This window comes from Anarhichas minor, unplaced genomic scaffold (assembly GCF_050575085.1).
Source record: "Anarhichas minor isolate MPS153535 unplaced genomic scaffold, ASM5057508v1 ptg000011l, whole genome shotgun sequence".
NCBI classification, from domain to species: Eukaryota; Metazoa; Chordata; class Actinopteri; order Perciformes; family Anarhichadidae; genus Anarhichas; species Anarhichas minor.
This window is the reverse complement of record NW_027466457.1, coordinates 9,362,602-9,389,764: the sequence shown is the minus strand read 5'-3', so window position 1 is coordinate 9,389,764 and position 27,163 is coordinate 9,362,602. Positions and strand designations below refer to the sequence as shown.

At 41.0% G+C, this 27,163-nt stretch overlaps 1 protein-coding gene across 2 annotated transcripts; it reads left to right on the top strand.

Moving 5' to 3' along the window:
- Positions 1 to 27,163, top strand: LOC142947613 (tumor protein p53-inducible protein 11-like). Of its 2 annotated transcripts, XM_076089295.1 has the most exons (8): positions 1 to 101; positions 3,297 to 3,384; positions 16,903 to 17,042; positions 21,269 to 21,327; positions 21,488 to 21,536; positions 22,197 to 22,293; positions 23,637 to 23,738; positions 24,453 to 27,163. In XM_076089295.1, the coding sequence occupies exons 3-8, from the start codon at positions 16,914 to 16,916 to the stop codon at positions 24,584 to 24,586; spliced, it is 570 nt and encodes a 189-aa protein (XP_075945410.1). In that variant the 5' UTR covers positions 1 to 101; positions 3,297 to 3,384; positions 16,903 to 16,913; the 3' UTR covers positions 24,587 to 27,163. The 2 variants fall into 2 exon arrangements, with proteins under 2 accessions (XP_075945410.1, XP_075945411.1); XM_076089296.1 differs by lacking the exon at positions 1 to 101 and having other exon boundaries at positions 643 to 3,384.

Sequence of the window (27,163 nt, the reverse complement as noted above, 5' to 3'; positions counted from 1 at the left end):
CGCTGCGATGAGACGCCACACTATCCACGCTGCTCAACCACTGTAGTGTCGGCTAACGTTACACTCTGAAGCAAACTCTGGAGACCACTCCACGTCCGTCTGTAAGTTACGCGCGCTTTGTGTGCTTTTAAAATATATTTACCATTGTCTGTAACAATGTTACTTTAACACGCTTCAAGCGGTGTTTTGTATCTGTTTTTGTGTCGGTCTTGGGAGGATGCACATAACTCATGTCAAAGCTGCGTTCTTGAAGATATATATATATATATATTTTGTATTATCAAATCCGGCTGTTAAGTTTCTTTGTTCTCGTACTAGTTTATGTGAGTTGTCGGTCACATGTACAAAAAGCTGGAGAAGCGAAGTTGAGCGCGTGGTGGACAGCTCTGTCCAATTATTAAATGATTTCCCTTCGTGTCAACAGTATGTAACGTTACAAACGCGTGTTTTAAATAGAAGCCCCTTCATATTTAAGACATGGTTTAGCTCTATAACCGTGTTAACGGCTGAGCTGCTCCACCCTGTAGCGGTGAAGTTATTTAGCAGTGAAAGGTTAACATGAGTATACTACCAACATTACCATGGTGTTCTAAACGACAGCGCTGAGCTGATGTGTCTTCATTTCATTATTAATACATTTGTAGTTTCTATGTTTAAAATCAAATAGGTTAACATGTTGAATGAATGTTTTAAAAGGAGGTGGCAGAGTTGACTGGTTTATAGGTGAAAGTGGATTAACCAGCGTGGGAGCCAGAATGTCTGATAGAATTTACCCTATTAGGGCAGCGCCTGATGATGATGATGTTTCTATTTAAAAGAGAGAGAACATGCACAGTAGTGTGCTGTAATGTTTATGTAAATGTAGGTTGTGCCACTGTACACAGTTCAAATTTGTAATTGGGATTAAGTAATCAAATGAGATTTACTGCAAATGCAGTGATCTGCTAGTCTTGCCTGGGAGAGATAGGTCACGAGGTGTGGCAGTTGTGTTAACGCCTCACAGTTCAGGTGAGTGTTTGTTGGTGTGTTAAGACTTGTCCCAAGTGGCGTTCAGCAATGCTGCAGCACTGCCATGTTGTCAGTGTTGTGAACGACCTACATCTTACTGTTGAGCAGTCTGCAGGATGGATTACTGAAATGTCGGCTTAACTTTACTTTTTAACCTCCTACCGCTGAATTTGTTGAGTATTATAGAAGGAAGGACAGACATGAAGAGTTTTCTTTTTCCTTTCTAAAATGACGCCGCTGCATATCTCATGCTTGTGGCCCACGTTTTGTAAAGCTTAAAACCATTTCCACATAAAACAAAAGCCAATCCAAGATGCTGGCTTGGGTCAAACAGAAGCCCACAACATGAGGGATGAGACACTGGCTCTTACATTCCTTATATCTCAAAATGAAAGATAAAAACTGGAGTTGCAGGAGACAGATGAGAGCTATTATTGCCCCCCCCAGCATGAAGCCTTTTAAATGGCTTATTTGTTCTATTTCATGAATCGAGCCATATTCCCATGCCAGCAGTCGCACTTTTTTTTCTTCTAATCATCCAGGCTCTGTGGGCGGGCGGGGGATTCTAATTGGCTGAGGAAAAAGGACGGATGAAACAAGACTTCCTTCTCTGTTCTTTGTGCCCATGGTGACAATGTTTTTTTTTTTTTTTTAAAAACGTTTTTTTAACCAAAGCAAGTAATTGGATATTTCATTGTTAACATGGTTGAACTGTACTTTGTGAGTGCAGCGGTGTCTCTGGTAAATAGGTCAGATCTGGCCTGATGATGACCTTTTCAGACTGCTTGTGACTGCAGGATATCGTCACCTCAGCCGACTCTCAAAGCTGCAGGTTTCTCTCGCTATGCAGAACAAAAGCGCCGGTCTCGCTGTTGCCTAGAGGTGGTACACATTGTCTTACGACTGTCTGAACAATGGAAATGTTACCTTCCTATTCAAGGGCACAGATTCACTGCAGGGTCACTGTTGGTGGAAATAGCATACTGTACTACATTTACCACAAAATAAATGGTTGAGATGAACAATCGTTTCTCTTTGCAAGTTTTGAACGTGTCCCTGTGCACACCACCAGGCTGGATAGAGAGCCTGGTCTCAATAGAGCTGGGCTGTGGAGCTGAAATTATCCTCCGAGTCCAGCAGCAGCAGCAGCATATGTGTCTGGTTGTGCGTCTCAATGGAGTTTACATGAAGAGGCAGTGAGGCGGGCAGCAGCACAGCACAGTCCCACGGGTCCCTCACACACTCTGGGCATGCTGTGTAGCCAAAGCAGATGGTGACCCCCTTTTTATTTATTTAACCCCTCAGTGATTTAGTAACGCTTACATTCACATTACAGTCGACAACAAACTGTAAATGTTGTAATTTTAATGGTTATTTTTAGCATGTGAAAATGTACATTTGTATCTACTGAAAGTGCGCGGGTGGACTGTACCGCCTGAGGCTCAGATGAGACACTGTAGCACAAAGGGATTTCTCTCTTAACAGTGGCCGTAAAGGATATTTACCTCAAGACTCAATCCTTTGTTTTTGTGTTTTTTTTACAATCACAGCTCACAATGTGTATCTCTTCTTCTAGTGTTGTCTTGGTAGTTGTCACTTGGATGTATTCTTAAAATAGCCACAACTATGAATATGATTTCCCTCAGCAAAATGGTGGGAGCTATATTTAGTTTCGTATTTCTTCGCTGACTACTGATCCGTCTCCAGGGACTGCAGTGTGAACCAGCAATATTCCTCTGACAATGAGGATGGCTTTCTTTCCTGGCGTCATTGCTTTTAATTTCCTTCTACGTGGTGCCACAGTGGGTTCGCCAAATGCTTCAGTAATGAGACCACAGCAGATGTGCCTCCTGTTATTTCCAGTGGACGAGATTGGAGAAGCTAAGAAGACCATATGTGGCTTTTCAGACTTCATTGATGGGCTGCTCAAGTCATTGATTACATCTGGGGAGACAGAAAAGCAATTCAGCTGTTGAGTGGCGTCAAAACACTGGACAATTTCTGTGTATATTTGGCAAGTCATTTCCCTCGGGCGCTTCCAGCTGTCTGCATAAACTGAGCAAAATCTCATTTTGGATTCATTAGCTTTGGTAATCTCTGTATTTCATATTTGAATGTACGTGTGGTGCTATATTTTGTTTGACTTGGATCTTTTTATTTTTTATTTTTTTCTGTTTTTATGAGACTGCTTTGGTCTGTAATTTGCTAGAGTCATTTTAAAGAAAAGTCTCTTTTTTTTATTTTTTATCTTTTATTTTTTTTTTAAACATGCTATTTTCAATCAACAGGTATATTTGAGGGGACCCCACAGGACATTTGGAAAAGGCAGCAGCATCATCCAGGTGTGAACTCTCCATCGAATAGTATCTGTTTTCAGTAAGTAATCATTTTGTTTCACTGATTTTTAATTGGTCCGTCTGTGGTAAAAGCCCTGCAGTCACCCGAAATGAGGACTATACCAGTCTGTGCTGGTCAGAGCGATGCTGTGTGTAGACTGGTTGTTTGAGTATGCAAGTATTCACGCTCACAGTAGAGCATTGTAGAGCACGAGTGTGCTTTGAGTTCTTTTGTATAGTGTGACATTTGGACAAAGTCACCTTTCAGTTCTCGTCAGCAGCGCTCATACATCACATCTAACGTTTCCAACCCTCACATAGTATGTCTGCTTAGCTGACCTCCCGGCAACCTTCTACTGTAAGGACTCTACTCTTACAGTGTGATGGATGAAATGGAAATATTCCAGCTGCTATGCTTTGACCCTGGGACATCTCAAAACTGAAGCCTTCTTTGGAGTTATGTTCCTCTGATGGAAACACCTGTAGGATCAGTAAACAGTTAATCACTGAACTCGTGGTTCCCCCTTCACTGACGACTGTTAGTGTAGTGCTAGAGTACTGCAATATGAATCATTTAACGTGCCGGGTTCATCTAGAGGTTGCTTCACTGAACTATTTTCTGTAACTGTAATCTGACTGTAATGGAGAACTACTGATTTTGGGAATATTCTTATCATATCTTGAAAAGTGTGATTATTTGAGTAATATTGAGCTACAACTAATTTACAATTGTTATTTGCTTGGTTAATCTTTTTTTTTTTTTTTTTTTTTTTTTTTTTTTTAAGCCAAAGTAAACTTATTCAAATTATATATTTTTTTGCCTGACCAACAGTCCAACAATGAAATATAATCAATTTGCTATCATAAAAAACTAGCAGACAAGTTGAACCCAGAGATGTTTTTGTCAGCTGCTACTTGTCCAACTTCAACATTCTGCAGTTTCCCAAAACGATTGACAATGGAGGAGCCACAAGTTTAATGAGTGAAACAGTTGTTTAAACCGTTATTTAGTAACGGCGTTGATGAGATAAGTCTGTCTAATTTAGCTGCTTTATCTCAGCATGTTATTGATCAATTGGATCGCATGACAGCCCAATTGGTCACAATCGGGTGCACCAACTTTTGTTTGCGCACCAACTCTGCAAATCAGTTTCCTGTGGGAAACCCCGCTGTAACACATTTGGGGATCACGTGTCCATCGCATAGTATTTTTTTGTTATTGTTACCTGTAGCGGGTACTTGCTGCTCTGTTGATTGTTACTCTGCATGACTACTTTTTTGGCAATTTGATGTCAGGCCAAGGCATACAGTTTGTACATTTGACTTCTTTAGGTCTCTGCAATAAGTCAATATTATAATATATCTTGATCATATGTTGTTCTTTTACAAAACTCTATTGTCCAAATTACTTATTCTTAGCTAATTGCAGTTAGAAGCTGATTTATCTCTCAGCTTTAGATTATTAAATGATATATATATTTAATTTTTTTTTTTAAATTTCTATTAGTGAACATTTTAGCTTTTTTTTTTTCAATGCACTGGGGATAATTAACTATTGAACATATATTTGTCATTCTGCTAACATTTGCCATAAATGAGTAAATATTTTATTAATACAATTCTTTCCACAACTATATTGCCAAGCCTCAACAGTGGTTTGTCTCCGTGGCTGTTTTATTTGGATGGTTTGTTGTTGTGACAGAATCTCTGACATTAGTGAGGCAGAGAAGTTCAATTAAAAAAAGTTACATTTTCTTGTAAATGTCTGAAAAAATGATGCGGTCACAACTAGGCTCTTGCTGAGGGAATAAACTGAAGCTAATGGGTCCGTAGAAACAAATGCAATCTTTTACCCCCGATTGGATATTTACCTCATCAGCCATCCTCTGCAGGCATTGATTTGCCGCTGGCTACGGGTGATTCCCTCATTTGTTTCTGTGTAAACTCAGCTGAGCCCTCATGGCATTTGTGGTGCTTGGTTTAAAAACCTGATTAGCAAGCTGCGTGGGTGTTCTCACATTTACCAAGAGGCGGCTTTGGCATATGTGAAGATAAGTTAACGATATTAAGGTTGACAGAAATGTGCAGTAATGGCCCTGTGGTAGAAAACCCTTTTTCTGGATGCAAGTTCGAAATGTCAGAGTTTTATCTGTGAAAGTATCAGAGCAAACATCAAGTACATGAACACAATCACATTCATGAGCAACACTTTTGTTTACTTGCCATGGCATTTCTTATCTTTTTATTTTTTATTTTTTTTTTTACCCTCTGTGAAAATGAAATGCGATCCAATTAGCTTCAGGACTTGTCAGATTGCTGCTGTTGGGCTCATTTGGCCGACAACTTTAGTGACCAGCTGTCTGACCTTTTTGTTCTGGTTTTCTAATAAGGCTCGAATGCTCTTGGGGCAAAAATGTGATCTCCCTACATAAAACCTGCCAAACAAAGACTTTACTTGGGCCAGCCTGGCTACTTGGTAAGTGGGCTGTGTTTCCTACTCCTGGTGCGCTGCATGCCACATTCCACCTCCTGAACAAGGACATAACATTTCTAGAAAGAGATACGACTTCTACTGCACAATACGTTTCTGTCCAACAACAAACTATAGACAGCTTCTGCTGTGTAACCAGCACAAGCTGATGTTGAATGGCATGCTGTTTAGATGGACTTTGCAATTGTATTTTCTGCAGACGAGAAGGTTAAACGTTTAGTGAGACTCTACCATGCAATGTTCCAAGTATTGATTTTCTGTCACAGAGAACCTTTTTATTATTTGCGCTCTGTCTGCGGTGTGGGAGAATCGTAGACAAACCAATCACAGAGTCTGAATGGTACATGTTGGTTTGGGTGCAGCTGTGTGGATTGCGCTGTTTGAGGAAGATGCCCTGTTTACTGATGGGAGGAATTGATTCAAGTGTTTCTGTCATTGCGTCAGAGCTGAGCTAACACAGAAACAATGACGGTCTGAGGAAATGCTGGAATTTGATTCACTGTTTCAGACGGAGTGTTGGTTATAGTCTTGAAGACGAGGGTTGTCGCTTATAGAAAAGGACCCCTGAGAGAGAGTCTGCTTGCTTTTTAAAATGATTCAACCGAAAAGCCCGGCCCAGTGCTGCCAACTCTTTTCCAATGAAAGTAGCTAGCTAGTAGCACTGGCTCCAAAAGTCACTAAGTCTAACGAATAAGTCCTCAAATCTGCAACACATTATAGTCTTTTTTTTTTTTTTTTTTTCTTTTTTTTTTTAGCAGACGCTTTTATCCAAAGCGACTTACAATTCAGAGTCTCTCACATTTCTACACCGTAGGCACAACTACGGGAGCAAGTGTCTTACTCAAGGACATGCGACTAGCAGAGCCAGAGCCGGGGATTGAACCGCCGACCCTCTGATTGAAAGACGGCCCTGCTATCCACTTAGCCACAGTCGCCGGCACGGACATCTGTCCGTTCAGGTCTCCCTCCAAATTATCATTATGAACATAAACGTAATGACCGTAAACAACAAATGGCTGTTATTAGTACTCGCAGCTGTCAACCTAGCAGATTGTGGTGATGTGCAATGGACGGGCAAAAAAGGTGTCTAAAGTACATAACCTACTTAGCATTAGTTTTAATTTTATATTTTTGTACAATGTGAAAGTATTCAATCAAGTAGCTACCTATTTAGCGATCCTCTCTGTTTGAACAAGATCTGAGGCTGGTTTGTCAAATATTTCCTGATTTAATTAATTTTTTTGTAAAGACCATGATCTTATTTAGGCAAGGTTCTATATTTAACTATGATGCATTGAGCAGTTTGGCATATTTTGATAATCAAAGAAAAATAGGATGAATACATGGTTATATTTCCCAAACTAAAGCAAGGAAAAGTGTTGGCACCAAAAGTCGGGTATAGTAATGGCGCTGATATCAACACTTTTCAACAGACACCTAGCTACAGGTCATGATGATGTGTCCGTGGAGTCTGCTAGTCCGGAGTCAGGAGAGGGAAGCAGAAATGCTGCACCACTTGGTCCTGTCACAAAATGATGGCCAAAAAGCTTCTTCTTTTTCCTCCAGGCTATTGCTCTGTATTCTACACCCTTTGTCTCTTAAGCTATTGAAGTTTAGATTATAGTGTAGAATATCACAGATGAGTCAGTTGACCCAGCCACAGTCATTACTAACTTTGCTGCTTGAAAAGTCTTGACGGCGGTACCTTATCCATGATTATTATTGTCCCCTTTGTTTGTTTGTAATCTTTTCTTCTTGTAGTGTTGGGCTGTAGAACAAGGTGATTTGTCACACTGGCCAACCAGCAAATGAAATGTCAACATCATCAATCTGTGTTGCTCTTGGAACAAACAACTTTAAATGAATTCAGTAAAAAGAAAGTTTAAATTGCTTAACCATTAATTAAACAAGGTGGAAAACAGTGTTTGGATCAATAACGCTGTCTAACCTGTGAAAACATCTCTTTCTGTGACTGTAGAAGTCATTGCTACAAGATTACAACATAAACTACAAGTTGTTGTTTTTTTCTTCTAAGTGAAGATCCCTTTCACTACTCGTGTAGAGAGTGAGTCCACGGTGTTGCCCAATCTTCGTGTGTGTGTGTGACCAAGGAAGTTGTTCTTAATGTGGTGTGCCTCTGGCCTAATACGTTAAACCTGACCAGCACTGATGCACGCACACACACACTAATGTTGATGTTTCTGGCTGTTGCTGTAGAACCCTCTTGTTGGCTCATTTGCACTTTATAGCTAGTAGAAGTGTGCTCATTGCTGTGAACCTGTGTGTGCAACCATTGCCGCCCTCGTGCCTGGAATAATGGGCACATGATTAGCGGTACATGAGGAGCTCTCTTACATGTTTAGGGGAGGACATGAGATAACAGATGATTCAAAACACTTGATGAAATGAACTGCATCTTACTAGATGGCTTTATTAATGACATGTAGGATTTTAAAGATCTCTCTTTCACCTTTTTTATCTAGCCATTACTTCCAGCTGAAGAAATCCTGAAGTGACGCAGATTGAGTCCTCGACTGAGTGCTCTTCGTCATCTAGCGGGGCTGCTTAGCAACCAGGTAGCACTTCAACAAAGAAGACGAGCTGTGCGATCGGGGAACGAGTGGAAGGCTTGAAAGAGTCTTAATGCGACGCCTCTAGAATCGGTGATCTGTGCAATTTAACATTGATTTGTTTATTGTGAAAGAGACGGGTGGGAAATGCTTTTCCTTGGTAGCACATAATGAAGCATTTCCCATATTAAGTATTGCACTACTTTAACATTTTAATTAGGAGAAGGTATTTGTCCTCTGATGCTGTTCAGTCGGGGGTCTCCAGGAGGTGGGCAGCCAGAAAGCCGTTTCGTTTGATTTAACACTCATTGACCGGGAGAGAAGGTAATTGTCCCCGGCCCTGTGGGTTTCCCCTAAGAACACAAAAAACATGTCGGCTCCACTTCTACAAATGCTGATTATCACATTTCCTTGTTGGTTCTTCAGCACAATGATCGACAAGATCAGAGAGGCAGAAGAATATAAACGGGAAGGTTGGAAAGATGGCGTACTGTTAAAAAAGATAATGAGCTTTATTGAGAACAAACATGGTTTTGCTTAAATTTACTGCTCTAAATAAATGTGTGGTGGTTTGAGTCGTATAGTACTGGCGGATCAACATGCTCCAATCCCTCAGGCCCAGATTTAAACATCAGTAACCTGTCCGAAGTGTGCACTTCTCCCCTTAATCTTTCAAATGAAACCTACTGCGCACACATGTGCAGTGCTTTTTAAAAATTTTATTATGGTGTTTCAATCGTTCCTGAAAATATCCTATCTACAGGCCGCAGTGGGTAAATGATTGTTTTTTCAGCAGTTGTACTTTATTTTTATTTTTTGGGGGGCCGCTGCTGTGAGATATTTAGCACGTTCGCTGACATGAGAGCTTTAGTCACATTTGTACAGTTGTAGATGTGAATTCATGTTTAGTTAAATGAGACTTCTCGTCTCTCTCCTGTCCTCCTACTCTGCATCTCTTTCCATACTTTCCTATCACACCGGTTCATCCTGTCTAATGATGGAATACATGAAGTCAAATACTTGATTAAGCGACCTACAAAGAATGAAATCCAATAATTGCTGTTTGGCATTTTTACATTTCACATACAGCTGACCAAACACCAGCCTCCCCTTATCCAACTAATCTCAGATTCATCAGGACCTTCATCTGCCGTTCCTTTCCTCACCAACCAGTTCACCAAACTCATCTGAAAATTCCAGAATATATAATTTGACTGACATGTACAGTGATTGCATTGTCTGTCAACGTTGGTCAAATAAACATTCTAAAATAAACAAACTAGTTGAAATATACTGGCATGTGGAGAAAAGTATTAAAAAACATTTATTTATTATAAGAAATTGAAGATGAATTGATGTCCATAATGTTAATTGTTGAACTAGCAATCAATATGTAGGGATACACCCACACAGGTATCTGGTTAATAAACCATGAATTTGATCCGATCCGCCAACTGTGATTTTGAACGACCAATAACGCACTGCTAGAGGGTGTTTGCTCTCTATCCTGCCTCGCCCCCGACTCTGGCTGCTTACAGTAGAGATGGCGAGCTCATGTTTGGGGATATTTTCATTTAGCAGCTGTGCTGTTTAATGCACGTAGGGGGAAACACTGCGGTGATTTCAAAATGTCCTCATTACTGATCATTACCCGTTGCAATCTACTTATTAATCAGCTAATCGGCTTGTAGATCCAAAACAACCCCATAGCAATAATACAAATTCTGTTCTCCAAAGCACTTTAAAAGACTGCACTGTCTTTTACTGCGTCCATTTTAAGCAAGTAATAATGCTGATTGTTCCCCACAAGTGAAAAAGTACAGCATCTCCTGTAATATGCCAGCAGCCTTGATGGGGAAAATAATTGGGTGCAGTCATTTTGTCTTTTTTTTCATTTTTATTTTTTTTTCACACTAATGAGCATTAATTCTGCGTCATTAAAGCCTGCCTCAATGATCATTTCATTAGTCTTGGCTAAGAATGACCTGGGACAGCAAGTGTTAGACATCTGGTATTTCCAGCCACCTGTGACTATCTTCTCTACCTCATTTAGGAGGCTGCTGTTTGTGAGACTGTTGGAATTGTAGTGCGTCATACTGACGGGTGTTTCTATTATTTTTGTCCACTTCATTTATATCGATTGTATATCATCTCTCTGTATAAAGCAACACTACAGCCTCTAGACTGGTCATACAGTTGTATGATACTGAAATTTCATAGCTTTGACAACTTTAAATCCTTATTTGATGTTTCATAACAACAATGCCTCTGCTTTCTAACCTAATAAATATTTACTGCATACCCTAAAATCATATTGACAGTGCAATAATATGCTGCTGCAGAGGTATCCACAATAACCCAAATTGTTAGTCACTGCATAACCGTAATTATAATGATTATATAGAATTAGTCCTGGTTGCTGTTTATCGGTGTGCTACAGTGCACAGAGGCTGAGCTTGGAACCTGTTGTGTACGGTCAAAGGAGAGACCTCATTCTCGTCTTCACGTGTGATGGATCCCTGCTGAGATCTGATGGTTTTGCTCCTTAGAGATCGTTCACCTCCCAGCTGCGCGTGTGCACTAAGTGTCAGCTCTGGGTTACCGCACCACCTCTTTGCTCCTCCTGCGTTGGCGTCGCAGTGAGCCGGCAAGTGTCAAGATGGCTCCGTAGATGGAAAAAACCAAACATCACTGGCATGCCTCAGTGATTTCATACTGCTGGAGCCCCCCCCCCCTGCACCCTCAATAGCATGCCCCGCATGAGCCCGATGTAACAATAATCCACCCTCAAGCTATTAGGTTATACGCTGTCTACATCTCCACTCCAGTAGCATATACATGTACCAAACTTTCCCATCTATATTCTGAAGGGTTTCATGGAGAGGTTTGTTCATATATAATTCAGTCTTTCCTCACAACATGGCCAAAATGGATTTATGGCTGTTGACAGTATTTCATGATTTATCGAGTGATACAAAATCCCCTCTGTAAAAACCTTTTGACTCTAATATGTTAACAAAATGAAACAAGAATTCTGAACCTGGTGTCGTCCATTGTTACGATTTCTGGGGCCGCCTCCACTGAGACTCAGCTGGACTGTAATTTGAACTCGGTCATTATCCACAATCCCTAGAGCTGAGTTCATAGGACAATGCTTGAAATTGTTCAGAAATGCACATTCTTGAGCAGTATCTCGCTTTATTAGGACTGTAGCTCTGATTCATATATTTTGAAACTGGGTTTTTCCTTATCCTAATAGATGTAGTATTAACATCTTAGTACAATGCCTACTGGGATACTCGGATTTGTATGCAATTGTGACTCCCAAAAGATCGTCGGTAAACACTCGAGGGTAACTCTTGCATAATCACGTTGGAGTAAGTCCGTCAATAAGAGGGTAGTTTCCCCTGCTGCAGTGTGATGTAATAACCGAATATTAGGCCGGGAAACTCAAATCCCAGGACTCATTGAGTTCATCCCATGGTGACTGTCCCCAGATGAGTAAAGAGCATTAATCTGTTGGATTTAGCACAATAATCCATTGATGGTAGCTGACGGAGCAGCAGTTCTCCCCTCAGTTGGAGTGAGTGTACAGATCTTCTCTGAGTTTGAGCATTGGTGGCCTGTTCTGACTCGAGATAGGAATTCACTGCCTTGTCCTTTGTTTACCACCAGCTGTCATGAGCAGCGCTTTCTGTGTTCATCTGTTTTCTCTGCCCTTTCGCCACAACTGAACCTCATTTGTAATTTCCACCACATCAGAGTGGGCACCTGTTAGCCAGGGAAACCATTACTTTAGGTGATTTGAATAAAATGGTTTCAACGCCCCTGGATGGCTGGATATTTACACAGGATCAATCTCTCCACTTACACGATGTAATGTGCAGATCGCGGGAATCCGTGCCTACCGTCGCCTGAGCTCTACCGATGTCAGTCGACCAAATGTGTGATCGCACAGGCCACATGGAGAGAAAAGGCCCAATCTAAGACTCGTCATGTGTCGGCCGTTTTGTTGCCCCTGCATAACAACATCCTGTTTTTTCTATTTCTGATCTTGCAATTCATATAGCTGCCACAATATTTTGAACACCTGCACAATGTAATGTTCATTACAGTATAATTGGTCACAGTATATTATAATAATACTTGCAGTGTTTGTCAGTGGGGGGTGGATTGATGATCAAATTTGAGGTTGTATTGTAAATACTGTTATCCACTCTTGCAGGGAGACAAGTTAATAAGAACCTTTTTATTAAATGCAAACTAATAAAATCTACTCGTAGACACCAGCACGAGGGTTGTCTGGTTATAACAGCCCAACTGTCAACACCTTGTATGTGTTTTGATCTACTTAGCAGTGTTTGGTTGGAGCTGTAATGACTTTGTGGAAGCTGAGGTCAGAGTCGTAAGTTGACTTCTGGAATCCATAAAGGCCAATGATGCTTGATCGTACTCTATCAGATCACAGAAGACTGGATCTTCCTGTCTTCAGCTTAAAGTTGTACTGTGCTCCAGTATTTCTCAGGGCAGAAATCCAAACTATTACCACTAGCAGTGAGAGGTAGTACATTAACTAAGGTCAGTTTTGTTGAGTGGGCTCAAGGGACAGGCTTTTCATTGAGCGTGTACCGCTCACACTTGTTTCTAGAGCCTGAGGTGTTATCCATGCTATCCGTGTTATGATGCTAGATATCCCAAAAATGGCGGTGAGGGAATTTGGAGACTACTGGGCAACTGTGTCTCGAGTTAATTATAGAAAAGAGGAGTTGAGCAAGCTGTAGAGTCTGCTTTCTTATTTTGAGTAACACATTTGTTCACAGTTGCTCCTCATCACCCACACACTGCTTTGTTGACAATTATTTATTTTACAAAATGTCTTGTCGTTTACCAGAGATCTCTCGGCGAGTTTGCACCTTTCCCACAATATCTTCCTGCTATGTTTAGCAGTGTTTCATTTCCACAGCATATATTGTCTTTCAAAGAGAATATTGTTTGTTACTCATTTTATTGATTGTGTTCTCGGGTTATAAATCATTCTTCAGTCCAGGTGGACTAACCTGTTCTCTTCCCCACACACTCTAATTAATTGATATTTTCTTCTGTGATAAGACTATTTTCCCTCTTCCAGTTGGACAAACAGTCAGCAACTGGAAGGTAAATGCATTGATATTCTGCAGAGATGATTACAAAGTGAAGAAAAAAAAAGCCCCCATCTCTCCAGACTGCATCAATGGCAGGCTTTCCAGCATAGATCTCTGATACACCTCCCTCTTCAGGCGTCCTTCAGGGCATTATATGCATGTTCATTATCACACATGCATGGCTTTTGACGAATCTGCAGATACAGCTTTTTTTTAATATATATTTGTCTTCTTAATCCTCATATTTTGTTGCATTGTGTGTAGTCAAGGTGTTTTTGGTTAATACCTTTTTAAATTGTTTCAACTAATATAGCCTAAAAATGGACTGCTGTCTCGGTTGATCTGCTGTTAAATTCAGCTCCTTAAATATTTCATTGTTTTACACAACTCGTAGATTGTTGTCTTGTACATTTGACCCCGCTATTGTCGTCCAGGCGAGATGTGGTTTGATTCGCTAATATGTACGTTGCCATTCTTAAGGGGAGATATTACATGCAGTGTAAGCTCGTCACTCTTGCAGTCTTTTATGGTGACTCATTAGGAAAGCGTGTCTTCTCTCCAGTCGACTGAACACGGATCAAAGTATTCATTTATCCTAAAACATCACTTAACTGTAAGGAGTGACAGCGGAACCACTGGCGGCTCTCAGCAGAGACTTCATCATCGAAGGTGGTTTCAATTGTAAAGGTGCTTTCAATAATTAACAAGTGATTGCTCCATCAGTTGCTAGGCAACTGCATCAGCATTACTCTGGCACGTCAAGGCGCTCTGCTAAGGAGATTGCAGTGGAGACATGCTATGGGATTGTATGTGATGTACCATGCAGTGTGCTCTGTCTTATTTACTGCTTTATCACAGATGATGATGGTGAACGCAGATCAACATCCAGGGGGCCAAAATGCCTTTGCTGGTAGTTTTTACAGCAATATAATTATTTTAGCGTCAACTTAGTCCTATTGCGTGGCGACGGAAGCAGGGAGGATGATTAACCTGTTCTCTTCCCTGGGAGTGGACAGGTTGTAGAAGTGGTGGCTTTTTATATGCATGATATGAAGGTAGACGGTAGGGCTGGAGAAAATATCGTCTCAGTCTTGATGTAGATGAAAAGGCAATGAATGAACGCATCAAAAATGATACAGTGAATCGGGTTAAGTTTGTGTTTTAGTGTATCTCCTTATAGAGCATCTTACTTCAATTGATTTAGTGAAGAAGAGGAAAGAGTACTGTACATCTGGTCAACTTAGGTAACTTCTTTAGAAAATGCAAACCTTTTTTTTTTACTGTATTGACGAGCCGATCAAAAGATGCCCTGTCCCAGTTGTGAGAACGAAGTCGGCCTGCACGAGTACCAAGGTTTCCCTTCTACTTTCTTAATTGTTCTGGTGGTGCTTCCTCTTGTTGATGGGTAGAGAAAAGGGAAAGTTTAGTGCCTCATGCACTGTGTGGAAGGTTTGAAAACGCATGCTGTGTAACCTCCACTGACGGCACCAAGCCTATGTACGCATGTCAATCCTGGGAATGTTGTTAAGCCTTGCTACATGTATAGCAGACAGAAATGTGCTCGGATTAGCACACTTTCTAGTTCATGTCTACTTGTCTGTTTAAGCCAAACGCATACTAAAGAAGGGAGTGAGTTTAGAGCAAAGTTTTAGCAATTTAATGCTGTTCAAGTATCACTGCAGCATGTTTACGTATTTACATTCTAAATTAAGCCAATTTTCACTTCATGATTTAGCCAAGGTGTTTCTTCATATTGCACATAAGACAAGCGGCCAATAATCACATTTGAGATGCTTGAACCAGCAAGTGTTTAATCTTTGTATTTAAATGGTAATTTACTGAATTGATTACTCGGTTGGGAAAGTTATGAGTAAAACTATGACGATTAACTAATTGGTTTAGCGGAAGTTCCAATAGAGCATCCACTAAAACTGTACAGCCTCAAATGATATTGTATTTTTAATCAATAGCTCTCTGACTGAGCCATCACTAAAATGGAATATAGCTTGCATCATTTGTATTGGAGAGCTTTAGTATGTTGGGTGTTTTTTTTTACTTTTCTGCTCTCGCTGTGCAGTTTGGCCTCTGTAAGCAAACCAACACTTTCTGTTTATTTACTTAATGCCTACTATGTGCTTCTAACAGTGATGACGCGATTTAATTAGTGGGAAACGGCGAGCTTTGTGTTTTCCTGTTAGTATTGATCGTTTTGTTTTTCTTGTCCCCCTTTCCTGAGGACAATGTCTGTTCACGGTGGTGTCCCCTTCCTGGAAATACTAGTTCAATCATTCCTTTTTACTTCTGTAGAGAATTGCCCCATGGAGTAGCCATGCATTTTTAGAAAAGTTGTCCCATTGTGTGCCTTTTTGCCTCCAGTTGAAGCATGGAGGTTACACTACTACACACTTGCACTACTGAGTCGATGCTTATCTCGTGATTTGACTATTGCTTGTCCCCAGTGAATCCACAGGTGCTATTCATTAACGCAGATCAATAGGACCACAGCAGTGCAGCCTGCTGACAGTTAGCAGCCAACAAATGGCATGTGAATGTTTGCCATTTACTGTTCTCTTCATTAAAGAAGAGGTTGTCTGAATGTATGGATCAGACATTTTGAATTGATGATGATAATGATAATAATAATAATAATAATAATAATAATAATGGGCTGTATTAACAAAACAAAAAGCCCAGATGTCTGTTGATACCATTTCTACTAAAACAGATGCAGGAGTCACATCTTTATTGTTACATTTTGTGAAATACATTTTATATTACTTGAAAAACTAACAAAGCTGGCTGTGCAGCAGTGTAGCTTTAGTCAGTTTTTAATCAAATCAGCATGTGGGGATAAAAATAAGTCATGCTGAGAGCTTTAAGCAGGGAACTGCCAAATTATAGAAAATGAAATAAATTAGATTGTTGGAATACAGGCCATTGAGTAATGATTTCAAATGAGACATAAATATCTGTTGCGAAGGTTGGGGCATATTGCTGTGTAGACAATACAGGCCAATATGGAAACTGTGGCACTCGGGCCTAAAAGTCCAGCTCCATTTACATGTGCGTGCGGTAGTGTGTCACTATCGGATCCATTGGCTCTTTGAGTGGGGCAGATCTGGGATGTCTGACTTAAGAGGAAGGTTTTATGGGTTGCCTGTATTTGCTTGACTCTTATGTAATTGTATTGCATAAATCAAGTCCTCACGGGGATTATTTGTATATTGGTACCTCTTCCTGCCTGTGCCCTAGAGAGGTCTTCTTCAGAGGGAAAAGCTCCACCGATGATTCTATATATACATTTATACTTTCATATTCTCTCCATCTGTTTATTTAATTTTCCACTTCTTTGTCAGGTGTGTGCACCATGGCGTCTAAGCCTCACCCTCCACTGATGAAGAAGCACAGTCAGACAGACCTGATAAGCCGCCTGAAGAGCCGGAAGATCCTCGGAGTCGGCGGCGAGGATGATGATGGCGAAGTGCACCGCTCAAAGGTCAGATTAAGCTGCATGATTTTACATTCATGTCATTTTTATTCAATATGCGCAGTGACCGTAGAAAAAGGCAAATAGCCAGTGCATTAGCGTGACAATCAACTCGGTGGTTTAACACGCGCTGCATTTATAACCATCAGTCAAATGGATATTGCAGCAGTGTGCAAACAAAAATTGACTCAACCACAGATGCACACACGTTACCCCGAGCAGAGCTATGGATTCCTTTTAAAAGCCACAATCTGCTGCTAATTGCCTCATCACTCCCCTGTGCGTTTGCTGCGTATGCGTCAATGAATCTAGATTACACAATCCTATGAGCTCCACTGAGATGTGACTGGCTCCCCCTGAGACTCCCTGCCTCATGCAGATCGTGTATTATATTCCTGCCTCATGTATTTGCACACTCGCATAGACGGTGTACAACGATGTGTATCCCAAAACACAACGGCACATATGCAGGTTCATGCCAGCAGACACAAGGACTCTAATATCAAGATTGCAATGATTTTTTTTTTATTTTATTTTTTTATCAGATTGCGTTTGAATGAGCATAGGCAGAGCTGACTGTTCCTCACTGAAATATTAATCAGACATGTGGGAGAAGGGAACAAGAGTAGGGAGCGGGCATACGGTGGTGGCTGATGGCTTGTGATGAGATGTCGAGTGTTTTCTCTCTCAATGTTTTAGCAAGGAGCCTAACCCAGACATCTGCCAGTCAGATCCCTTTCACAAAGCGTACTGATGGAGAATGTCATCCACGCCAATAAAACGCATTTTATTTGAGAAGGATCATCTAGGTTTGCTACAGGATGTAATGATTGCAAGGGGATCCAGCAATAGCGGGTGTCCCTATTTAGCTGTGGCATTGACCCTAATTTAGAAATCTAATTGTTGCTTTTACAATGTGCTGCATTGAGTTGTTGTATGTATCCTCGCCACAAGTGTTTGTGGTAAGAGACCCATGGGATCCAACATTTAACTGCATAGCAAGAGTTGGTTTGGAAGGGAAACTTTATCCCTGTGGTCCCTCCAAACAAAGGAGGGAAGTGTCTCTTCCTGTCTCTTTTACTGCTCGGAGATAAGAATAATGTTCCCATTACTTATACTTCAGTGAGTGCAATTGTGCTATTTTAACCCACTGGTACACTACTTGAGCACTAAAGCCATGAATCATGAGCCCAGGCCTTCATAGATGAGACATTCCACGATGTTTTATGTACATTTGTTTTCTATCCCAGAGGATTACGTCTGAATTTGAAAGTTAGGATTTTATTGTTTTATACATATACAAAATTTTACTTCTGCATTTAACCCATCCCTAGCTTATTGGGAGCAGTGGGCTGCTGAGAAGTGCCCAGGGAGCAGTTAGGGGTTCAGTGTCTTGCTCAGGGACACTTCGGCACAGGACATGTAGCAGCCGAGGATCGAACCGCGGTTACCGGACGACCCTCTCTACCCAGTGAGCCACGGCCGCCCCCGCTATCACTATCTAACGTGACTGCACAAACTGACAACATGATTAGTTTGGTGAGGAGATTCTTCTTCCTCTACGGCTCCTGAATATTTTTCCCACTCTGTAGCTGATGAGCTGCCCTTTCTTTCCTGAATGTAGCTGCCTGATTGACTGACGACAAGGTCGGACCATAGCAGCTGTGATTAAGCGTCTCTCTCTCCCCAAACAGCATTGTGCATTTCTTCCTTTTCCTGTTTCTCCCTCTCTCCCCAACTCCCTTCCGCTCTATTCCACCCCAAGCCAAGTCTTTGACATCAGTTGATGCTCATTTCCCTTTGAGTATTTCTCATGCCAGTCATGAATATGTATGTGTTCCCGTCAAAAACAGCCCCTGAAACCATGGCACAGGAAGGCTGACTCACCTGGTCATGTAATCACAGCTGGCAGAGACCGATTCATGAACAGGCACTTCAATCGCAGTGCAAGGGGAGATGTAATGGGTGTAGTCTGTCACTCTTTAGCTACATTTGTTTAAAGTTTAACTTCAAGGGTGTCTTTTCTTAAGGCCTCTGCTCTGATATCAAAGCTAGCAGCAGCCATGACAGAACATGTTTAAGAAAAATCAGGAACACTGATTCCTTTTTTTCCCCCCCATTCAATTTTCAACACAAACTTTTTCATATCTTCACTTCTATTTTTGACATCATAAAATGCTAGTTCTACAAAGCTACCGAAGAGGTCATTGGTCTCACTCAATTTGAGATTGGAATATGTAAAGTGGATAACAGAAATATGCAAAACAGTAACATGGCAGTTTTAGGTCTCCTTGATATCGATCATATTTTAGACCTTAAATGCTCTTGAACTCATGAGGATATTTCTCATGATTTGATTTGATGTAACACGGTTGTTGCTGATGCAGTGCTCGGTAATGAAAATATATTTATTCCAGGTTGTAATGCAACAAAATACGACAAACTCCACGGGGGGGGAGACTTTTGCAAGGCACTGTACAATACTCATTGATATTATGGAAGTGATGAGACCTGAAGGCTTTTGATGAAGGAATAAAACTTCAACCAACAATTGTAATTTCTCTGCGGCTTACTGTCTGTTCAGGCAAAACAAAAACAAGTTTGTTGTTTCTCTTGCCCTCTGTGTGGCTTATCTGGGACAGCTTGTTTACCTCCATGTCCTTGGGTATTTTAAGAAAAATCAACCAACATCTGAATTTTTCTTTCCAGCAACATTTCTGCCATCCTCCTCACATGCAAAAAGAATCAGTGCTCCTGCTCTCCAAACCACATCCTTTGTTTTCTATACATTTACAGACGTATACACTGAGACTGTCTTTTCATTGTAGATCATTTGCAGAGAAATGCAGTGTACACATTGCATACTATATGCAGCTATAACCGACTGATTTTCTCTGTGTCTAGAGATCTGGCTCATTTGCGTACAGAGCAAAATCTAATCTATTTATTTTTGTCTACACAATATCAGAAAATTGTGAAACTGGCCATAGTTGTTAAGAGCCTAAGGCGATGTTTAGTCTGGCTGATATTTAAGTTGACAAAAGAAAATCTACAATTCTAGAGGCTGGAACCAGCAAATGTTTGCGACAACATTACTTTAATTATCAAGTGTGTCAGTGATACATTTTTTGTGTGCATCGACTAATTATGAAATTAACTAATTTGACACTACATCAGACACGCCCTCAGATAGTTGTAGATGACTATTGGGATGCTGGTAATATCAGACTAAACAAATAGAGCCACAGACTATGACTGCATGCTTCATATTAGGTTTTTTTTCTGAGAGGTTCACATGGATATATTGGTGCCTGATGGAGCAGAGTTGGAAAAACAAGTTGCCAGTTACTAGCATCTTCTAGCATCTGTGATGAGATTTAGAATAGAGTATTGCGTGGTACTTGTGTTGCTAGGCTTATGTTAGTTTTAGCTGGCATAGACGTGGTCGTTGGTTATTCATCCAGAGTTCACAGCAAGATGTTGTGATAACTTAAGATAGGTTTATAGTTGCCGTAGTGAAACTGGCACGAGGTTGGCGCGTTACAAACTGGCAGCTTGCGTGTTGGGTCGTTTTCAAACGCTTTAGAAACGGGGGTCCATAGAATCTTGTTTGAGTAAAGATTTTAGCCTTGTTTCCAGGATATTCAGCCATCGTTTCATTAGACATGATTTAATACTCTGGTTTCTTTCTTTACAGAGCTTGTATAAAGGCGATAAAGTGTGTCCATGAATATGAGATACGAGTCTACACTTGACTACAATTCCTCCTCGGCATCCTGTTGATGGCGTTTTGCCAGTAACACTTGTTGACTTCTTGCTTCCTCGCAGTACTTTTGTTTGTACTCTGGTGTTTCAGAGAACACTACAACGAACCAGACATTGAGCTTAAGTGCCATCTGTGGAGGTCGCCCAAGTATAAACAAAGTTATACCCTCTTAATCATAATGGGGTAATTAAGGAAGTGAAGAAATTTACAGTCTAATTAGCAACTTGATAGGTTCTTCTTGACACTCGGCCTCTTCTTTTCTCTCCACTTTGTTTAATGTGCTTCTTTCCAATAGCTGTCTCCAGATGTGTTGGCAACATGAAATACACCTGAATGGAGAGCACTTTATTCTTGGCTTTGTGGTGCTTTGTCATAAAATGTATCCGTTGAGATGACATGATTGCTTTTATATTTCCCTTCTCATAACTCATTTCCTCTTTCTTTTTGTTTTACCTCGTTCGCTTCACAGATCAGTCAGATGCTCGGAAATGAGATGAAGTTTGCAGTGCGAGAGCCCATCGGGCTGAGGTGAGATTTCAGCTGATCAGACCAGCTCACAGTTAACACAGCAGACTGAGGTCATCCGTGTGTCACTTCCAGTAAAGTTCAACATCTTGTAAAAACAAATGCTCAATCAGAATTGCTGCCATAAAGGATACAGTAGGTCATGTAATGTCTCTCTTCTTAGGATGTGGATACTCGTCTCTGCAGTGGGTTTCACAGTTATGGCCGTGCTGGTAAGTGTTGCTTAAGTCTTTTGATAGTCTCAATCTAGAGTTGGCTGATATGACGGTGTGTATATATATGGTGATTTTGGGCAGATGAGGACAGTGTAGTTGTAAATGCAGAGCAGCAGGAGGAGGAGGCATCCCAACCAGCCCAAGAATGGGAAGAACTCTGGTTACATAATTACCAGACATCTGCTTACTGTTTATTTTGTGATATGACATTTTAAAATGGATGAGCAAATCCTGCAAGAAAATTCAAGTCTGTTTTGCAACTGAAGTACGGTATAGTTATTTTAACATTTCTTAATTGACTTTACAGAACAATTACTGTGTTGTGATACTGGTAACGTGGTGTACAGTTACATATACCATGATAGAAGATCCCATCTCTATCAATAAAGAGACTTCTGTATAGTTATTGAAGGAGAAAAAGCACTCCTGTCAAAGTAGGAGATATGTCTTGCGAACCCAGCAGATGAGATACAGCTCCGTCTTTGTCAGCTATAGTTCCTAAATGCTCAATGTCCTCAGTGTTGAGGTCATACACAGTGAGTCTAACTGGCAGACAGGGAGACTTTGTCAATGCTGCTGTATTTTGGGGGCTTGAGGGGAGGACAGAATGCTGTGGATATGACAGAGTTGTATTGTGCTTGTATTTTTCCTACACAGGCCCTGGTGTTTCCCAACCAGCTATATGAGGTTGTTTTCGAGGAGGCGCTCTCCACGACTAGCATCTCTGTTCGCCTTTATGGAGGAGCACTGCTTAGTAAGTCTTCATTCCTATTCATGCATAACTGCAGTACAGTGAATATACTGCAACTATGCATGTGGGAGTTCATTCACTGTGCTGCAATGATGCTGACACATTGACAGCCTCATTGTGAATGGTGTGCTATGACTTTTGCCACGAACGACGTGAAATTTTCCACATACGCACACATGGGATTTCAGCGTAGAGAGTTAAAAAAAAAAGGAAAACACAACTTTAACCCATACTGACTCGCCATACATTTACGCATGTAGTGCTTACTTACCACTGGTAATATTGGCGAATATAATGCAACATATTCTATTTTTAAATTAAAAAAAGGTATATATATTTTATCCACCGGAGAGAACCGATGCTAGATATACCACTTAATTATGACAGTTGCATAATTTTAATGGCCTTTTGAAACAAGGATTTTAGCGCAGTCTGTGAGTCAGTTAGTGAAAGGTTTGTGATGGCTCTGTGGAGAGGCACAGTGTGCCTGTGGTAGAGAGGCCGGTAACTTCATGGGAAAGTAAGAAGGGAAAAGAAGAAGGGTGCAAGCAAATGCTTAGCTTAAGGTGACAACCTGGCAAAACCTAGTCAATATTCAGTCAGGCCATAGTATATGTCCCAACGTCTGCTCCGGGACCTTATATAGATATAGGACCAGAACATGTATCATCTAATGTGTTCCCTCCTCCACAAGATAATGTGAATACTAAAGAGAAGCCTCATACTGCACTCGTCAAGCATTGTACGCATTTCTCGATAAATCTGAACAAAGAAAAATCTGAACAAATCAAAAATAACCCTCCTGGAGGATTTCCACATTGCCTGAGGAGAGATAAAACCTTAAACAAATGCCACAATATATGAATGAACTAGCTCTCAATCTCATAAAGCCAATAAAAGGAGGACTTGTGCATTTTAAATATCAGCAGGGCTGTGGGGGATTAGCAAAGAAAGGGGGTGATGTCTTCCAAGACAAGGAGCGGTGAAGAGGGCGAAGGATGGGGTCTCGTCTGCCACGCTGATGGAAGCTGGCAGGGAGGACACAGTCCATCGACCCTCCCACCTTTCTGCCCACCCGTGTCTGCCATTGCCTAATGTTTGTGTGTGTGTGTGAAATGATTAAACACAGAATCAATGAGTCGCATCATTCAACGGATCACCGATAGGCCAATTATCACAGTGTGCATGTTGCATCACAGACCTGCAATACAGCTACAAGTAAACTGTTCTCATTAGTTGTAGTTTGTTAGTTGAATCGCTCTTAGACATTTTGCAGTACTTTCTCTTCTGTTTTCATTCCCATCCACCTCAACCTATAAATTCCCTTTTATCACATCCTTTTCCAGGCCTGGCCCTCATCTTGTGGAATGGTCTGTACACGGTAGAGAAGACCGTCATCCAGTGGACTCTGCTCAGTGAAGCCTGCTACTTTGCTGTCCAGTTTCTTGGTGATTTGATTCCTCCGATACATTATCTTACAGTTTGGTTCATGTCTTTTTGTCCCTAGTTGTTTATATTCATGATCTCACTTAGTTGAGACAAACTATAATTGTGTTGATACTGCCCTCTTGTGGTTGGAGTGTGGAGTCGCAGCCTTGCATTATATTGAAGGATCGGTCACACATTTAAGTCTGAACACTTGCATGTCTACATGTGCGTTGTACATTTTGGTCTCTATAACCATTGCTCCCGTCTATGCTGGACCCAAAGAGACCTTTACTAAAGCAATGCCAATGCAAGTGATGGGGGACAAATTCCTTTTTGTGTAGTTAAAAATACTTCTAAAGGTCAGCCGACGCTAATGTGAGGCTTCAGCAGTCGGTTACACAAATCAAGTTGGTTACTTTCAAAGTTACAGCACAAAAGCCCCTCTTTGTTACTATCCCGCCAGCTCTGCATGGAAGCGCTGCCCAGGGAAACGCATAAAGGCACGTTTTGTACTATAAGGATTCATTTTAAATGATATCCACTTGATTTGTGTAACACAGACTGACAATTGCAACAACAGAACTCTTTCAATGTGTGTATGGGCATGTGATTATTGTTTTTTTAAACAAACTTGAAAACACGTTCCAGAGGTTAATGTCAGAAAAACATGTGCAGTGAGCCTTTTGCTTAAAAAAATAAGTTTTTGAGTACTAAATGTGGCTCTGTGGTTTCAGTGACCTCCATCACCTTAATGGAGGTTGGCATCCTGCCCAACGCTGCCATCCTCCTGCTCGTCAGTCGGGTGCTCTTCGTGGTGGTCACCATGGCGTACTACTACCACCTGGGCCGTAAGACGAAGAAGATCTGAGCTGACTGGTTGGTTGATACTTCCAGGGAGGGGGACAGCTGAGCACAAACAAGGGGTCAGAAGATTTGGAATAATATTTGATTGGGGCTCGGAGCATTACTTTGCCAGTGGATGCCCCCTGCCATGGGACCTAGCCTATTGTAACCCCCAGTGTCCAACAGATGAGCACAGTCTCACATTCCAGACTCTACAACAAGAACAAGAAATCTCTTGGTGAAAGTGAATTACTCTTTCTCTGGGCTGTGAGGTCAAGCCCCTCTTGACACACATCCCTCCTTTGGGCAATTCTGAGAGATGTTTAGAAGAAGAAGGAACTAGCAGTTTGTAGTGCATTGCTTTCTTGTGTCACCTAGTAGTTCTATGATTATTACAGTGCATCAAAGCTGTTTGTGTACTGCCACGTGATTTCCTGATTCAGTATTTTGTGTTGTATGAAATTGCATCTTTACACCACTTCTTAATCACACTCGAGGACCATAATGTGCCACCTGATCTGTTTCCTGGTTGTTGATGTTAACTCCTACTGTAGGTTTGCTTAAGTGAAGCTTGAATATCTGCGCTCTTGCATGCTTCTCTGGTGACTCTTCATTGACCCATTAAATGGGGGAAAAGCATCAACTTAGTGTAAATTTAGGGGCAATCAGACAAGCTAAATGCTGGATGAGTGACGATGAACCTTTTCTTATACTGCTGAAAGCTTTCTTGGTCAGCACACAGAGTAAACATGGACCTTTAGGAGTTTCCTCAATCAACCATATTCAGATTTTAGACTACCCAAAACAAAAAGCTGAATCTAAACATTTTTTAGGGACAAAGTGATTTTTAAAATTTTTTTTTTTTAGTAATTGCCAGTAAGTGAATAGTAATTGTTATGGATATAATATTTACACTTCTGAGATTAACAGTAAATGGTATGTAATGTTGACAAATGGTCATGTGATCTGACTGTTGGAAGAGAAGGTGTGTGTGTGTGTGTGTGTGTGTGTGTGTGCGCGCGCAGGACTTCAGCCTGAGTGATCTTACAGAAAGTATTTTAACGTTCTGACCTGTAATGTCACAAGCCAAGCATGTCCGTGTGCAGAGCAAACAAACCTGAGCTGGTTCCTCTTTGGTGATGTAGCAGTGTTTTTTTACATACACCTTATCCTTGGCCTTAAAACTACTTAAAGAACAGTCATCTACACTGCATCCTACTTCTTGTGTGTGTGTATATATGTAAATTAAAGTATTAGCTATTATGTGCTGTTCTTGTGAACCAAACAGGGAACTTAAGTATTAGTTAAATGACTTTCAAAGATTGCTCTTTCTCTTGGCGGCTCTTATTTTCAGCTTATTTAAGTGACTTTTTCATTTTGTTTGCCTCATGCATGCAATATGATCCACCAAAATAAATGGCTCAAACTGTGTAGCCAGCTGCCACCAACTACAGCGCAAAGCTGATAAATGAAGCTGTTGATGGTGGTGAATGGATGGATGCATTAGCTAAAATGGCCAAAAAGCCTAAGAAGAAACATTTGTGCATTAAAACGGACACAACCCACTTGACGGTTTCCACCCAATTGATATGTTCAATACATTTCTACCTCCCACTAGTCGGCACGCCCTCAGGTACGCAACATCCCAGTTTTGGAGCCGTGCCAGCAATGCTAATTTGTCAACTCTAAACGGGCCAGTCAAAAAGAAACTCTCGAAAATGGTGGACTCACTTAGTAAATGTATTTTGAGTCGAACGAGAAACCTTCTGTCGGTCTCCTCCAAAGGTGGTCCATATTGTTGCAAATGACCACGTTCAGTCCTGCCCTAGAAGGGAGTGGTCCTGAGGTCGGGGTGATTGTGGGTTTGCAGTTGCGAGTCCAGTGCTGATGGCAGATGTGCTTGTTACTTGGGTGAGCTTTCAGTTCAGATAGAGGAAACATGGGTGAGGTCTCCTGAAAAGTTGTAATTATACTTCTCTTTTTTTCAGTGCTTAATTAGATGCAGCTCTCCCGAGTGACATTGTGTGCCCCAACCTACTGCTCTGTCCTGACTAGCATGGTAATTATGGAGTTCCAGAGAAATGTCATTCCATTTCCGTCGATACTGCCGGCCTCAAATCATCAGCCCTGTGAAATGTTCAAAGGTCTGTGAAGCGGGTTATTTTAGGAGAGATGGGCAGTATCGGGGGGGGGGACAGAAAAAGGGAGGCAAAGAAATGTCTCTTTCATCCTCCTGGTTCTCTGACGTAAATTAGACCAAATATTACGTTGATTAGTTGTCCTTGATGTTTTAGAGGAATGGTGAGTTGAACTATTCATTCCCTCTGATGTAGAGCCAACATACAATGTACTGTTGTGAATAGCATACCAGGTCAAACTGTTTCAAGTTGTAGCATTGTGTTTCTATGTATATATGTGCTATATTGAATATAAATTAATTGTTATGGATTTCCACGATTTAGTTTCAAATAAAGGACACTGCTGTATATTTTGAAGACTTCAAAAGCAATGAAATCCGTGTGTGTGTAATTTATTATTGAATGATGTGCAGATTTTATCGATTATTTGTTTGGTTTATAAAATGGTTTCTTCTTACCAACAG